Source organism: Dermacentor andersoni, chromosome 9 (assembly GCF_023375885.2).
Source record: "Dermacentor andersoni chromosome 9, qqDerAnde1_hic_scaffold, whole genome shotgun sequence".
Classification (NCBI taxonomy): Eukaryota; Metazoa; Arthropoda; class Arachnida; order Ixodida; family Ixodidae; genus Dermacentor; species Dermacentor andersoni.
Window position 1 is genome coordinate 39,477,661 of NC_092822.1, and position 14,352 is coordinate 39,492,012.

The following is a 14,352-nucleotide window of genomic DNA, read 5'->3' on the forward strand; positions in this document are numbered from 1 at the left end:
GTTTTCTCGAGACTAGTTAGTTTTTGATTGGTAAAGATGGTCTACATTCTATGCTAGAAGAAAAAGAAATAGAACTTAGCACATTTAAAAAAAGTTGACTGAGCTGCGACGGCTCAAATACGAAAACATACTTTGAAATCTGTATTGTCACACTATGTACAGGCACTTGGGTTTCAGCTTGAAATTAAAGAGAAAAAAACTTTGACATTCTTTCTCTCGTCTAATAATCGACCTATTACTCCAAAATCAACAAAAAAGAAGAGTTGAAAAAAATGCTTTATCAGCCTTGACTGATTTATGTTTCTCTTTAGTGTCCCTTTAAAGGGCCCCTCACAAGGCCCTATAGCAAATTTTAGTTATACGCTGGAAGCTGTTACATGTCCTCTAGGGAGCGTTCTGCCGCAAAATTTTTTCAAATCGGCTCATTAATAGCCAAGATAGAAATATTTCAGTGCCGTGAACCCATGATTTCAAGGGGCAAGCTCCGCTGCCAAGCGAGACACTCTCTCCCCTCGCCCCATCTAGCCTTCGCAAGCAAAATTCCTTCCCTGCGTTCTCCCATACCAGACCTCGAGGATTGCGTTGCGTGACGCATACGTCACAGGCCCCGCCTTCATGTCTCTTTCTCCTTGCTTTTTGCGGTGTGCTCGAGCCGTTGTGATTGTCTCGTTTCGTGCAGGGCACAATTTAGCACGCTGTGCACGAGGACATCTGACTAGCAGTATGATTCCGTGCTACATGAATACTGAGGCAGACATAAGCGAATCACAGAGCATGATCCTGCGCTCGAACATAGTAGAAAATGACATAGTTTCGGTGTCCACGACGTGGGAACAAGCAGACAAAACGGAAGTATATCTCTCTTGCTGGGGTGCGAAGTAAAACAAAAACATGCAGACATTCGGTTTGTGTGTTTTATTATTTCTCTAACTTTAATTCGTCTATTCAAGCAACATATTACACAAATAACAGATGTTACCTTGAATAAGTCTCGAAGTCACGTGTCACCACGAACGACGTCGCAGTGCAGACATGAGTACGTCACCACCCGGCTTGGAGCGTGGTCACCGCGAGGGAAAGGGAAAATGGTGTTCGGATGGAAATTTCAGACCTTTTCGCGGTGCGTAGCGATGTAATTCTTTGCAAACACGATTGTTAGCGTGCATTGTATGCTCTGCGCTTGCAGCTCAAAATGGCCAGACCTGGTGAGGGCCCCTTTAAAGTTGTTGATGGCTAAAGCTAATTAAAGTCGAGATTTCATCACAAAAGTGAGCTACCTCACACACCTCCATAGTCACTCTATCACTTCAAGTGCGAGCAGTCTGCCAAATGCTCTTTCGACACTGAGGGGTCTGACGCATACTTTTGGGACAAAGCACCCAAAGAGGAAGCTAGATCCGTTTGTGCCCAAGTGTCCCCGCTTTCAGGGGGCATTAGCTACAGAACACTCATGCCATCTCTCATACTACTGTGTAACTACTGACTAGCAGCACCACACACGCTGTACGGGGAAGCCGGATTCCAGGAAATGGGAAAGTCAAGGGTCCTCACTACACTTAACGACTGTAGGTTTGTTAATTAGTGCATCGTGGATAGTTGGAGAGCAACTTGGCTGAATCAAATAGACCTTGTAATGGGAACGAAATATTCCAGTGCAAGCATATTCATACTGGCAAACTGTTCCGAATTAGTCAAACTTATGAATTTGTAGTCATTGTGCAGTTTTTAGAATGTTGCATCAAGTTTTATGAAGCATAGGTTCTGTTCATGAAAATGTTTTTAATGATGTTAAAAGATTGGGTGAGCAAGATTGAGGGGGGAAATCTGTACCAAGAAATAAATTGCACCAAATGCAAGGTCGCTGTAAAAGTCACTGTGATCTAGAAATACTTTAATGCCAATCCTCTGCTGTGCCTAGCTTGCTGCTTCTTATGTGCTGCGTCTACCCATAAATAATCATAAATAAAGTGCACACATACCTCAATGTGTGTACTTAGAGCAAACATCTGATTTCATATAGTTCTTTTATATGTTTCCAAGCTCAATGCAAAGAGAATTCCTAAAATTGGTGCTTGCAAATACAAGTTCCTTAACCTATGATTTCAAAGGAGAAGCAGACAAACGTAAAAGCGTCGTCCTCTCTCACATTTCACTCACCTAGAGGTGCTTATGCTGCTGCCAGTGGAAGCACTGCTTCCATGTGTGTACACGACAGGAGCAAAGGCAGTGCGACAAACTCCTTTGGACCCCACCGCGTCGAATGTGCAAAATAGCCTCTGGAGCTCTCTGGGCATCGCTACATCAGCCTTGTGACAGCTGTAATTATCCGTGACCACCTTCAAAGGCATTGCAGAAACTGCTGCCCTTCCCTTTCTGCTGATGTGCAAGTACAAAGGGGACTGGTAGAACTGTAGTAGAGAGGAGGGAAGAGAAGAGGTAGTTCCCATACGGGGGTGGGGAAGGTGAAGTGAGAAGGCAAGGAAACTACTACTGTACGGCAGTGTTTGCGAGGAAACTCGATAAGCTTAAGTTCAAGGTACAGTACAGTACATTCCTGCTATTTCTGAAAAAATAAACACTATACAAATATGTCAAGCGGAGAAATTACGCTGGGCTGCAGGAGCAGCGACGCATTAATTAAAGCGCACCGCAGGGTCCAGGCGACACTATGGAAGTGGTCGACCATCAAATCAACACTTCTGTGCCCATCGCAGTAGCTTCGCAGCTATGGCTTTGCTTGAGGTCGCGGATTTGATCCCGATCACGGCAGCTGCATTTCGATGGGAGCTAAATGGAAAACACACGTGCAGTTAGATTTTGGGACACGTTAAAAAGCTCATGGTGTCAAAATTAATGTTTAGTCTGCCACTACGGCGGGATTCATAATGCAATTGTGCTTTTGGCACATACAGCCCCATAATTCAACTAAAGTTTACTTCTTCTGCCACGATGCGATGTGCCATGTGAGACTATTGCAATGCTCAACCCTCTCGGAGATTATGAAATATGGCTCGCAACAGTGCTTCAAGCAAACACCTCTGCCTGTGTGTTCTGTGTACTACACAGATAGTGCACGCAAGGTAACATTTAATATCTACTCACCACTCTCGTGTTAGACTAAACTTTGAAGAATTCAAGCTTTCAGCATTTGCCATCAACCTCATGGCTAATTATCGTCAATCAAAGCAACCATCGATTCCCACAGTGCATGCTGCATAATTTATGAGGCCTCACTTTTGGGCTGCTTGCCTATGTCACTGACAATGCGAGCGGTGCGAGCTGAGGAGGACTGTGGGATTTTAGCTTGCTTCTTTGTAAGGAAAAAAGAGCGTTAAGCTGATGACAACTTTTATCTCACAGAAGCAGCAAATTAAAGAAAAGATTAAGTGTGATATTGGGGTAAAAGTAGTAAGGTAAAGGGACGTCCTGTGAAACGCAAGCTATGCTTAGAGTCGACGTGGGCAGCAGTGCCCTCCATCACTGCCTCGTGTTGCCATTGCTTCAATGCAATATTCTAATGTTTATTATTTTGCTTGCTTTCTAAAGGAAATGTTTCTAAAACTTCATCATATTAGTCTTTTTCTTTGCATTTGTTTGTAACTACAAAGATGTCCAAGCCCAACCAATCACAGTGAGTAGCATAACTTGTTGTGTTCGCTTGTCAGTGAGGAATACGCATATCTAGCTGGATTGAAATTCTGAGTACTCCAATGATGGCGCTCTCATGTGTGGGAATCCTCGTGTCCGTTAACGGTCACATCGAGTGCAAGTGGCAACAGGTTTGGGTAAATGTGGAGGAGGGGAACCTTTCTTTCGCAGGCGGCGCTCAGGAATTGCAAGTGCTATCAGTGCTACCAAGCGCATTACGTGAGATCCCTCTAACATTGTCCGCATCTCTTTGGTACCCAGCGAGTGCGGAAGGCTCTGCTGGCGCTTTTGTTTTCCCGTTCCCGCATGTGGTTAGTGGAACATGTGGTTAATCGCTGCGACTGTTCGTACACATGGCAGCTGAGGCATCACCTCAGTCCATACTACGCTAAGAGGAAATGAAAGTATGTGCTCAATCTGTCACGGTCATTCCCATTAACCTTGCTTAGGCGCGTGCTGCAGATTGTACAAGTACCAGTGTTCTGACCTCGTGGTCAGAACTATCATGCTGCTTTTGCCGGGGCATTATCGGAGATTGTTCAAAACACGCATTCGGGTGCAGCTGACGACTCTGCACAACCTAGGCCAATCGTGTGAGGCGAAACTGAACACAACCTGAACGCTCATTTCAAACAATGATCCCCGATCGCGCTCCTGATGTGTAATGTATGAGTGTAGCTGAGGAGTATAATTTAAATGTTAGTTTTCTAGGTATTGACATCCAGTGAATTCAGACTTAGCATTTGATATAAAATCACAGGTTTTAATTGGGTGAAGAAGTAAACTGCTTTTACAAATCTTGTATATATCTTTCATCTTAAATCTTATCCCTTTCTATTAATGATAAAGTGGCCACATTGGCACAGATCAAGTCATGGAAGCACATTGAAATCTGGGAATAGCCATGTATTGCCTCTTTCCAGTTTAGAATGAGTATAACAGTGAACATATAAGTAGCGACTTTCAACTTGAGCAGCATTTATAATTTGTTTGCCGCCTAATGCTAGCTAGATCTTGCAGTCTAACAACACCACATAATATTTCCTGACATTCACTTTTTCACGCAATGCACTTTTTATGCCAGCATTGAAATTTTTGTTTCACCACATTTCTTGCATCTTCAGAATCATTAAAAGCGCACAGCAGCAGAACAGATTAAGGATTTTCTACTCTTTGGCAAGCTTTCTCAAGTTTTCAGAATGTGGACTAGAACTCTCAACAGGAACTTTGAATATGAGAACATCATTTATTTCACATCTAGCATAATTGAAAAGCACCTGTCCAGCCGCTTGAAAAGAAATGAATGCACTACATGACATACAGTCACTGAATACAAACACCTAGCCGCCTATCTTCCAGCTTTCTTTACTAAGGCGCTTTACACATATCTAAACTCGCAGCACAATGCATGTATTCGACACATGTTGAATATCATTTTCATCAGTCATTTTGCTTTTAACGCACTATCTTTTTGGGGACAATTGTGCACGCATTGCCGGAAGGGGATATGGTGTATGACTTAGAAATGTGGATATAGAAAACTTGTTATGCGACAAAATTCTGAAAATGGAAAACTCTTATGCGTGGACGGGAAATGCACTTTCATTTGGCAAATACAAATCAGTGCTGGCATTTAGTACTGACGTTTTTCACACAAATCTTGGCATCTTACATCTAGCAACACAATAAACAGACTGGCAACTCGTTTTCAATGTGTTTTTCTAGCACAACACAGAGTTCACCATCTACTGTGCTTAAAGGGGCCCGAACCACTTTTTATCGAAGTGGAGAAAGACACTAAAAACAGTACTTAAACTGCGTTCAGCAGAAGCGGAGTTATCGGTAATCAAACATGGCCTCAGCTGTGCTCCCCTTCCTGCTCCAATGCCTTCCTTGCACTGCGAAGGCTACGGCGGATACGTCACCATGGCAGCTGCGTGTTGGAGTGTGCTTTATGACGAAATAAAGCACACAGAAAAGAGCGAGGATCATGGTGTTTTTGAAACGAGAGCGTCTGAGAAAAAGGTGACTTTGCGCTCTGCTTGCGAGCTCCACGGACCGCGTACGTCAGCAGAACTTGGCTGAGATGTTCACAGCAGCGTATGCTACCTGCGGACTATGTTATTTCACCAAGCCAGAGGAGTGGTTCAGGGCCCCTTTAAATCAGCAGTGATTCAGTGATTGCGTGAAAAAGTTGGAAAATTCTTTTTCCTAGGTTTTTAATCTGTGGACACACTCGTGTTTGTATAGTCTGGAATCAAGCCAGCACACGTAAAAGGCACAACATATAGTTCGTGTTCTGCACAATATGGACTTGGCCTAAAGACGGGCACCTGGTAGGGCACACTGGTCCCAGTGCCAGTGATGATCAGTAGACAATTTGGACAGCACTGTAGGCAGTCTGCTGTCATGTTGTTGTTATTACGCCTGAATATTGTGCCAAAACTAGTGTATGGCTTTAAAGACCACTTTATAGTCCGATGTAGCGTTGACGCGCATGCATGCTTGGCAGGGCATGGCGACGCCACGCCAGCAGAAGCGCAGCATTCTATAGTCCGACGTGAGGGGCAGCCGATGTAACCGGCTTCTATCTGCGTTCCCTAGCTGCAGCCGGCGCGAGATGCAACAGGCTGCATTTTGCTCCGGCCTCGTTGCCCAGAATGCGCTGCGACCACGCCTTGCCGCTGGTGGTGGCGCGTTCCTCTGCATAGCAACGAGCTCATAGTTTCGTACAAAATTCTCATGTGTCTAGGCAACGCGGTGCATGCGGTGGACCATAGAGGGGTTGGTTTTCGCACAATTGTAATGTGATGAACTTGGCGTCGCCAACCTCTGTTGCTGGCTGACACGCACGCTGCATCAGAGTATGAAGTGGCCTTAATATTCTTTGATGCTCATGCATGCAGTTTGCTGAGAACGACATGCATTGCCCCCTGCTCCAGTTCAGCACATAATTACACTGGGACAGCTATGTATAATCACTGATTGCAATTTCATTCCATTCATATTTTGGCAACTGACGTTGAGAAACATAGATTCAGCGTTATGCTGGTATTCACTTTCACAATCGCACTGTATGCACACTGCACTTTCGCTATTGTGCCACAATTGAGGGCTTGGCTTGATGCTGGGCATGAGTTATTTTTCTTGCACATAAACATAAGTTTTCAAGCACTTCCAGAAAGAGTGGTACCATGTTGCTGAGCTAGACGGTGTATCAACATTGCACTGTACAATTTCAAAGCTTGAAGCAACAGCAACTGCTTGTGGACCGTGTTGATGGAATGCAGAGGTTCTGAAATGAACTCTTTTTGTTCATATTGATGACGTAGTGCTGGCAGGCACAGGATCAGATACAGCGGCAGCAATATTGCTTGCCGAGTGGCTTTTACAAAGGGCAGGGCACTAAAGAGACGTGTTACAATACAGTGTTAGATTACTAATATACCAAGTAGGTCATTTGTACGTTCACACACATAATTTTGATAAGTCAGGATGCAAATGTGTAAAGCCGAGACCACACATACGCTTGCAGACATGTACAAGCTCGCACCTCGCGAGTAATGTCGGTTTGCATCCACAAAGATGCGCGCGACAGCGCACGCTCACTGGGCTCAGTCGCAGACGCCTTGGCAGGCGCCGCTTCGTACTTTGTTATCGACAGTGTTTCAAAATGCTTCAATATCTATAAACGTAATTGTTATATTTTTATAGCTGTTAGATCAACATAAAAGGAGACGAAGCAGCACTTTCTTGCATAATATAAATTGCTTCACTGAGAGTTGAACGTTCCGTGCTGTAGCTGCGTAGCCAGGGGCGCCGACGCGAGGCAACCCAAGCGCGCGATAACAGAGAGGAGCTGTTCCCCGAGATCACGCCGGGTTTCAACGCGTACAAGCCATGCCGCACCGTCTGCGCATACGTGGGCGCGTGAACGCGAGCTTGTGCGGGTCTGCAAGCGTACGTGTGGTCTAGGCTTAAGCCAAGTGGGGACAACGGAGCAACTTTCTTGCACCACTTCTCATAGTATGGCACCTTATTTTTCGACAGGATCCACTCAGGGCTGTCAAGTGGCTTTCCATTGTGCCGTATTCATCCTATTCTAACCCACACCTTTCTTTCTTTTTTTTTTGGAAGAATTGCTAAGCTAGTCTTTAAGCATCCAGTAAAAAAAAGCATGGCTACAAAAGGTGGTGTCGAAAACCTGAATCCTACTTTCCAATCTTTCCACCTTGCTGTACTGCAGATGCCGGAAGCTCCTGCGAGTGCTATGTCCAGCTACGTATCCAATGACAATGAATTGGATACGTAGCTAGACATAGCTCATGTCGAAATTGCACCTCCGTTGACCTCATAGTAATGAAAACTGATCTCGAAGGCTGTGCTTTTTCGTACTGTGGCACTGGAAGTTTGTCATGCAGTCCAATCGAGGTGTTGCTGTAGGAGCGAATATTTGAAGCAGGAAAATCTGGCACACTTTACAATCAAGGGCATGTTACAATAGAGTTAATGTGGGATACTGTCTTCGAATGTAAGCAGTGGGGAGGCTTAACTTGTCAGCTTTTAGAAACATTCCTGGAACACATATGGCCCAAATGCCAAGGAAAAATTGCCATGAAGTCCACCATGTCACACTGATATCAAACGTGCACAATTCAAAAATGGAAGTCTAAACCCTCTATTCAGAAATTCATCTTAACTTGAAGCCCATGGATGGCTTCATCTAAATGACGCCTGTCGTGAACACACTGAGGGAAATGCGATGAGCATCTTGGGCGCGTTAACTCCAGTCCTTGTTTTCTCTGCTGATAAATGGCCATCTTGCACTAAAGAAACTCAAGTTTTTAAAGAATGTTGCATCCGTCTAAAAGGATTAATGTTTCACCTTAGAGTCCCTCAAAACATTTGGGCACAGTGGGTTGAGTAATAGATGGAGAAAAATCTAATACAGAAATTTTAAATTTCAAAGGTAAGGGAAAACTATTACACTCAGTCAAAGCTTTTGTGTAGACTAGGTGGTTCATTGCTCTAATGGATATGTCAGCAGCATGGAACAAAGATGGGAAGAGGACTTAAGGCCCATTGCCATTGGTTCCATGTCGTTTGACAAATTACCATAACAAATTAGCGCAGTGGACTTTAGCATAGTCGTGAGTTCTACCACGCTTTGTAGGTAAAACCTTCTGGGCATTCCAGTGAGCAAAGCTCTTCGATGCTCTTATTGTTCATACTGTCTTCATGTTGCTTTATTTTTCTTCCCATGACTATGCATCTGAATGCATCCACTTGTTTTCTCTCTTGAAGCACAATTATTTTTAGTTAATAATAAGCTTTAGTTAGAGAAAAGACAGGCAGCACTAGACTTGGGGGTCATGGGATATGAGGATTCTTCACATTTATAGTCTTAGTTATTCAGCTGATAGTGGCCATTGCCGGCACCACTGTTTTCTGCTTCATCACCATCTTGGTGTGCATTTCTGTCAAAGGAGCAGGCCTTTGCACCAGTTTCCTCTTCAAGAACTAGGCTTCTGGCAATGTTTGCTGTCATCTATGCCTGTCGTACCGACTAATCGCCAAGGCCTAGAACCAGCTGAACGATAGAGTTGTCAACATTCTCATCATATACATACGTTTCTGGAAAATACCTTAGTATGCTTTATGCATCAGCATGAAAACCAGATGAACTAGCGATAGCGCAGTGCACATATACAGGTGCTGCAGTTTTTTTTTTTTTTAAGATCTATTTAAGCATTTCATATTTATCCGTGTGTTTGAAAACTTTAAAACATGATTCAGCACATTTCTCAAGTGATTGGGCCTGTCCTTACTCTGCTGCACAATGTTCGCTACCATAGGTAGCCTGCTTTTTGATTGTGATGAAACGCTGCTGCAGTGTCATTGGCTCACTGCATGTAGTCTTTGTTTGGTCAAGGTGCTTCATATCTTTCTTGCTAGCAAACGCCACTCCACACGAGGGCGTGCAGACAACCTTGTCAGCCACATTCAAATTTTGTTCACAAGATGTTTCATCGGGGACGTCAGTGTGACACCACGTTTTTGATATTCCCATGCATTGGAACTCCTTAAAAAAAATGCAGAAGATTGTGGTGTGCCTGTTCATTCCTGTGCACCTCAAGAAATAGCTCCCCTGCATATGCCAGTAGCAAAAAATTGGATGCCCCGTTCAGTAACATTCAGCACGCCACAGTCACACACCCATGCCAAGAACAGCTAAGATCACCAAGTGTGAGGGACTATTAAGGTAGCTCGCAGAACAAATGGGTCATGGGGATAGGGGGTTAGGCAACGGATTTTATGGACCTTTTGCTCAACACACATCTTTGCACTATGTAAACCTCGCACATCCACGAGATTGAGTGTGTGCTGTCACCAAGAACATGCACCGTGAGAGTCCGAATTGCTTGTTTGATACCTTCAAAGAGCTTACCACACGTGGTCACTCGTATTCATGCTCATGTCTACCCACGTGACAGGTATTCATTCATGTTCATGCGCATGTCCACACGCGCACACTCACCAGAACCCACTCACAGTCATGCCACGGGCAGTTCATTGTGTGTACAAAAATCTAAATAAATTTTTTAGAAAAGCAGAAAGTGCACAACATTAAAGGGTGACCTTTCATAACAATGCGCCAACTAGCCCAGACCTTTCTGAACGCATATCATGACAGCACTGAAATCAAGTAGCAGTCATTGGCGTCACTGATGTTGTCACCTCCGGTGTGAGAAGTGGGTTTCCTTGTTGCACAACAATTTGAAGATGCATAATTTTTTGGCTGCAGTGGACTTTGATAAATAACTGAAAGATGCTGTCAGGATGAAATTGCCGTAATCTCCATTCTCAGTCACTGTAAAGAATACTTCCGCTTTTACATGTTGTCGAATCAGGCATAGCGCCTTACTGGAGCAGCAGTTTTCTTGGCTGCTGGCTCAGCCAATCAGCATCTGTTGAAAATTATATCCTTGAAAGGGATAGACCGTAAACACCGCTCCCTGTCGTAACTTGCACTTCACCGGTCGTCTGAACCACCAGAAAAACTCTCTTGATTGAAGTTGGTTGTGACGTTAGCATCTGTCAGATCTGCTAAGCTGGCACTGAGACCATGGCCTGAGATCATGGAGACCATGGAACGGTGTTATCGCTTGGCGCAAGACAGAGGGGTGCCTGACAGGTGGCTGCCGCGTTTTTTCATGCAGAGGAGCAGCCGTTGTGGGTGAAAAAGGTGGAGCCGTGGAACAGCGTGCGGGTGACATTCACGCTCCCCCGTGATGCGGCGCTGCGGCTGCGGCAGCTGGCCCAGCGTGGTGACCGGGCACTCCGCGAGCTGGGCATCCTCTCGGTGCAGGTCGAGGGAGACCAGGTAAGCGTGCCCAGCTTTCTCGCATGCACCCCCCCCCCTTTCTTTATATATATATATCTCCAAACACACACACACACACTTTCTTTTCTTTCTTGTTTTTTTTTCCCCTGCTAACAGAGTGTCTACGATTAATAGAAAACTAGGAAGAATGTCATTCTCCTCTTTCATTGTACTGTGGCATCACCTCGTGGGCATTGGATGAAATGAGATGGTAGTGTTGGAACAGTAATTTAGTGTTACAGCAGCAGTGCCACTAAGTCCATTCTTTTGCTTTTCTTGGGTACTATGTCTTGACTCCGCTGTTCATGGTAAAAACCATTAAATCATTTTAAACATCCTACACTAAGCCGAACTAGTATAAGATATAATGGCCACAGCCCCAGGCTACCTTATGGTAAGGCCTTGAAAACTTGCAGATAGCTTGCTTGCTTTGTATTACCTTCAAGAAAGGGACAGACCGGGCGGCATTTCATATGATAGGTTTCATTGAGAAAGGAATGAAACTCTCTTTCATCTCAGCAAGAAGCTGGTCAATTATAGGCAGTGGTGTTGGAGGTAAACAGGACTGACGGCTCTGTGGAGGCACGGTTCAAGGTCACATGGTAACGAATCATTAAACCATTTTAAACGTCCTACACTAAGTTCAATTAGTATAAAATGTAATGGTTCCAGCACCACGCTACCTTATGGTAAGGCCTTGCAAACCTCCTAAGAGCTTGCTTGCTTTGTCTTACCTTAAAGGAAGGGACAGGCCAGGTGGCATTCTGCATGATATAGTTCGTTGAGAAAGGAATGAAACCGTCTTTAATCTCAGCAAGGAGCTGATCGATTTATTATAGGCAGTAATGTTTGAAGTAAACAGGACTGGCAACCCTGTAGAGGCATGGTTCAAGGTCACCCTAATGGTGACCCATTAGCATACATGCTTTTGGAGGTTGTTGAACACAGTCTGACCTGCGGAAACTGATGCCTTCTGTTCATGCTCTACGCAGATCATTAGTCTTACGCTTGCCGGCCGTTATGGGGAGCCACCGAAGGAAATCATCATCCAGAAAGCGGCGGAAGAGGGTGAGCAGGGTTCACCGACGTCCCCGCACATGTCTGGAGTGCCATCATCCCCAGCTCTCGCTGCAGCAGCATCCAGTCGTGCAGGCTCCTCCACCGCCCTGCCTGCAGAGCCTCCCTCCATCCAGGCTAGGAGTCCCGCCTTTGCAGCGGCAGCAGCTGCTTCGACCAGTGGCAGCGGCAGTGCCTTTCGCTCTCCCAACGTAGTCGCCCCACCTCCGCGGGAACCACTGCCGTTTCTCTCAAGTGGCTCATCGCGACTGGTGCGCCCCAGCACCAAGACACGCCCGCCTTTCCCTTTTGCAAGCATGACTCACTCAATGAAGCAGAACAGCGCAGCGGCGGCAGCCGCCACGACGACGAGTGGGAGCAGGTTTCCGTTTTCACCTTCGCCTCCCTTGGCTGCAGCGCTCGGAGCGGCACAGCGGCTCGGCAGTGCGACGCGCGGCAATGTGGCACTGTCTAGTCCGCTGCTGGTGAACCTGCTCCAGAGCGAGACAGGGTCTGGTGGTCCACAGAAGACGATGATGCCTCCGCCTTTAGACACAGGCCAACCTACGAAACGGAAACGCAGGCCCCCCAAAGGGAGTCGGGGCAAAGAAGGCTGTTCCCCACCCGGTTCGCCATCATCACCGCCCCCCACAAGCCCGAGTTGCGATGCCATCAACATTCTCAGCGGCCGTGGCTTCCCCCTGTCCTCCCACATTCCTGCGTCACCACCCCGCATGGCCCCGCCAACGGCAACGGTCTCTGTGGCCCCTCCTTCACCCCCTGCTGCGGCTGAGAGCCGCACAACCACTCACCTTATCAACCCTTTCACTGGCCACCTAGAGCCCATGCCTTCCGACGAAGAGGATGACGAACCGGTTGTTCGGGATCTTGAGACCTCGGAGTCCTCTGAAAACGGAGGCCACTCGGAGCGCAGCCTCTCTGATGGGAGCAGTGGTGGCAAGGATCCAGGCAACCCTTCTTCGGACACGGACTCCGGCATTGGGAAGTCGTCGTCATCGCAGTCCTCCAACGATCCTGAACCGCCACCGCGTGAAGAGATGTCTCGCGTGTCTCTGCCGCCCACCGAAGGCGAGAAGCTCAAGCTACGGCTAAAACTCGACTCGAAGAGGAGCTGCCCTGTGAAGCCGGAAGTTGAAGCATCGCCGCCGCCTTCGCCACAGGGCGAACCCCCTCGGGTTCCACCGCTGCACATATCTTTGCGGGGGCCGAACGTGGCGGTGGTGGTGAGCCCAAGGAAACCAGAAGCAGCCCCCAAGAAGCGCTCGCCACGGTCCCCTCGGTCAAGCAACAGCGCGGAAAGCAGCGGGGGTGGTGATGCTCGGCGGGCCTGCCGTGGCGCCAGGGCTCGGGGAGACAAGGCAGCCGAGCGGATGCGGGAGCTTAGCTTGCTGTCGGGTGGCGGCATTGTGCGAGTGCCTGTGTCCATGTCGCCAACGGTGGTGTTGACACCACTGCAACTGCAACACCCGCTGGGCGCTGGTGGCACCCGAAGGACTCTACCATCACCTTCTTCTTCTTCCTCTTCGCCCTCTTCCTCATCGCCTTCATCCGCCTCTTCTTCCTCCTGCGCACAGAGTACAAAACCCCACTGGTCTGCCACCTCACTGGGGCCAGAGGCAGACTCTTCCGTTAGCGGTGAGTGCGAGTTTGGTTGTGTTCTTGCCCAGGCTGACTGGCAAATCCCATTTGGGCAGGCACTAGGCACCACCCAGTCCAATTATAAGGCAGTAAAGGTTCTTGATTCATTGTTAACTGCAAAATGAGAGAAAGACAGCAGACAGAAATAAGCGAACCTGCACTGTCCATTGTCTTTCTGTTGCACCGCAGTTGGTAATAAATCAGCACCAACTAGCCCGACTTTCATTCCTTCTGAAAGATTCTTGAACTATTTGATTCTAGCATACAGCCATTATTCTATCTCTATTTCACTCTGTACAGTGTTTTTTAATCTGGGGTTCCTATGAGCCTGGTTTAACATACGGCCATTGCAATAACAAAAATATAGGTGCGTTCATAGCTGCAAGTTATACAACTCCAGTGGAGTGGACATATCATAAATAAGGAACAGTAGGATAATATACTGTCTGCCCAATCCTCTAGCGCTGTGAGCTAACCATTAAATACCACATAATTAAGCTTACAACATTAATATTCATCCAACACACATATTTTTCTGCTTAATCTGCGCTTATGCCTTGGAGTTCCCCTGAGACAGAAACAAGTGCTGATGGCTTGCACTGTCA

At 46.6% G+C, this 14,352-nt stretch overlaps 1 protein-coding gene across 2 annotated transcripts in view; it reads left to right on the forward strand.

Annotated features, from left to right (window-relative positions):
* The window catches only part of LOC126527707 (uncharacterized), a 66,893-nt gene that overhangs the window by 12,581 nt on the left and 39,960 nt on the right, over nt 1–14,352 (forward strand). For both annotated transcript variants that reach the window (XM_072284494.1, XM_050175572.3), the window contains 2 exons: nt 10,869–11,032; nt 12,025–13,744. In XM_072284494.1, coding sequence (XP_072140595.1) covers nt 10,869–11,032; nt 12,025–13,744 — 1,884 coding nt within the window. The remainder of the gene's footprint in view (nt 1–10,868; nt 11,033–12,024; nt 13,745–14,352) is intronic.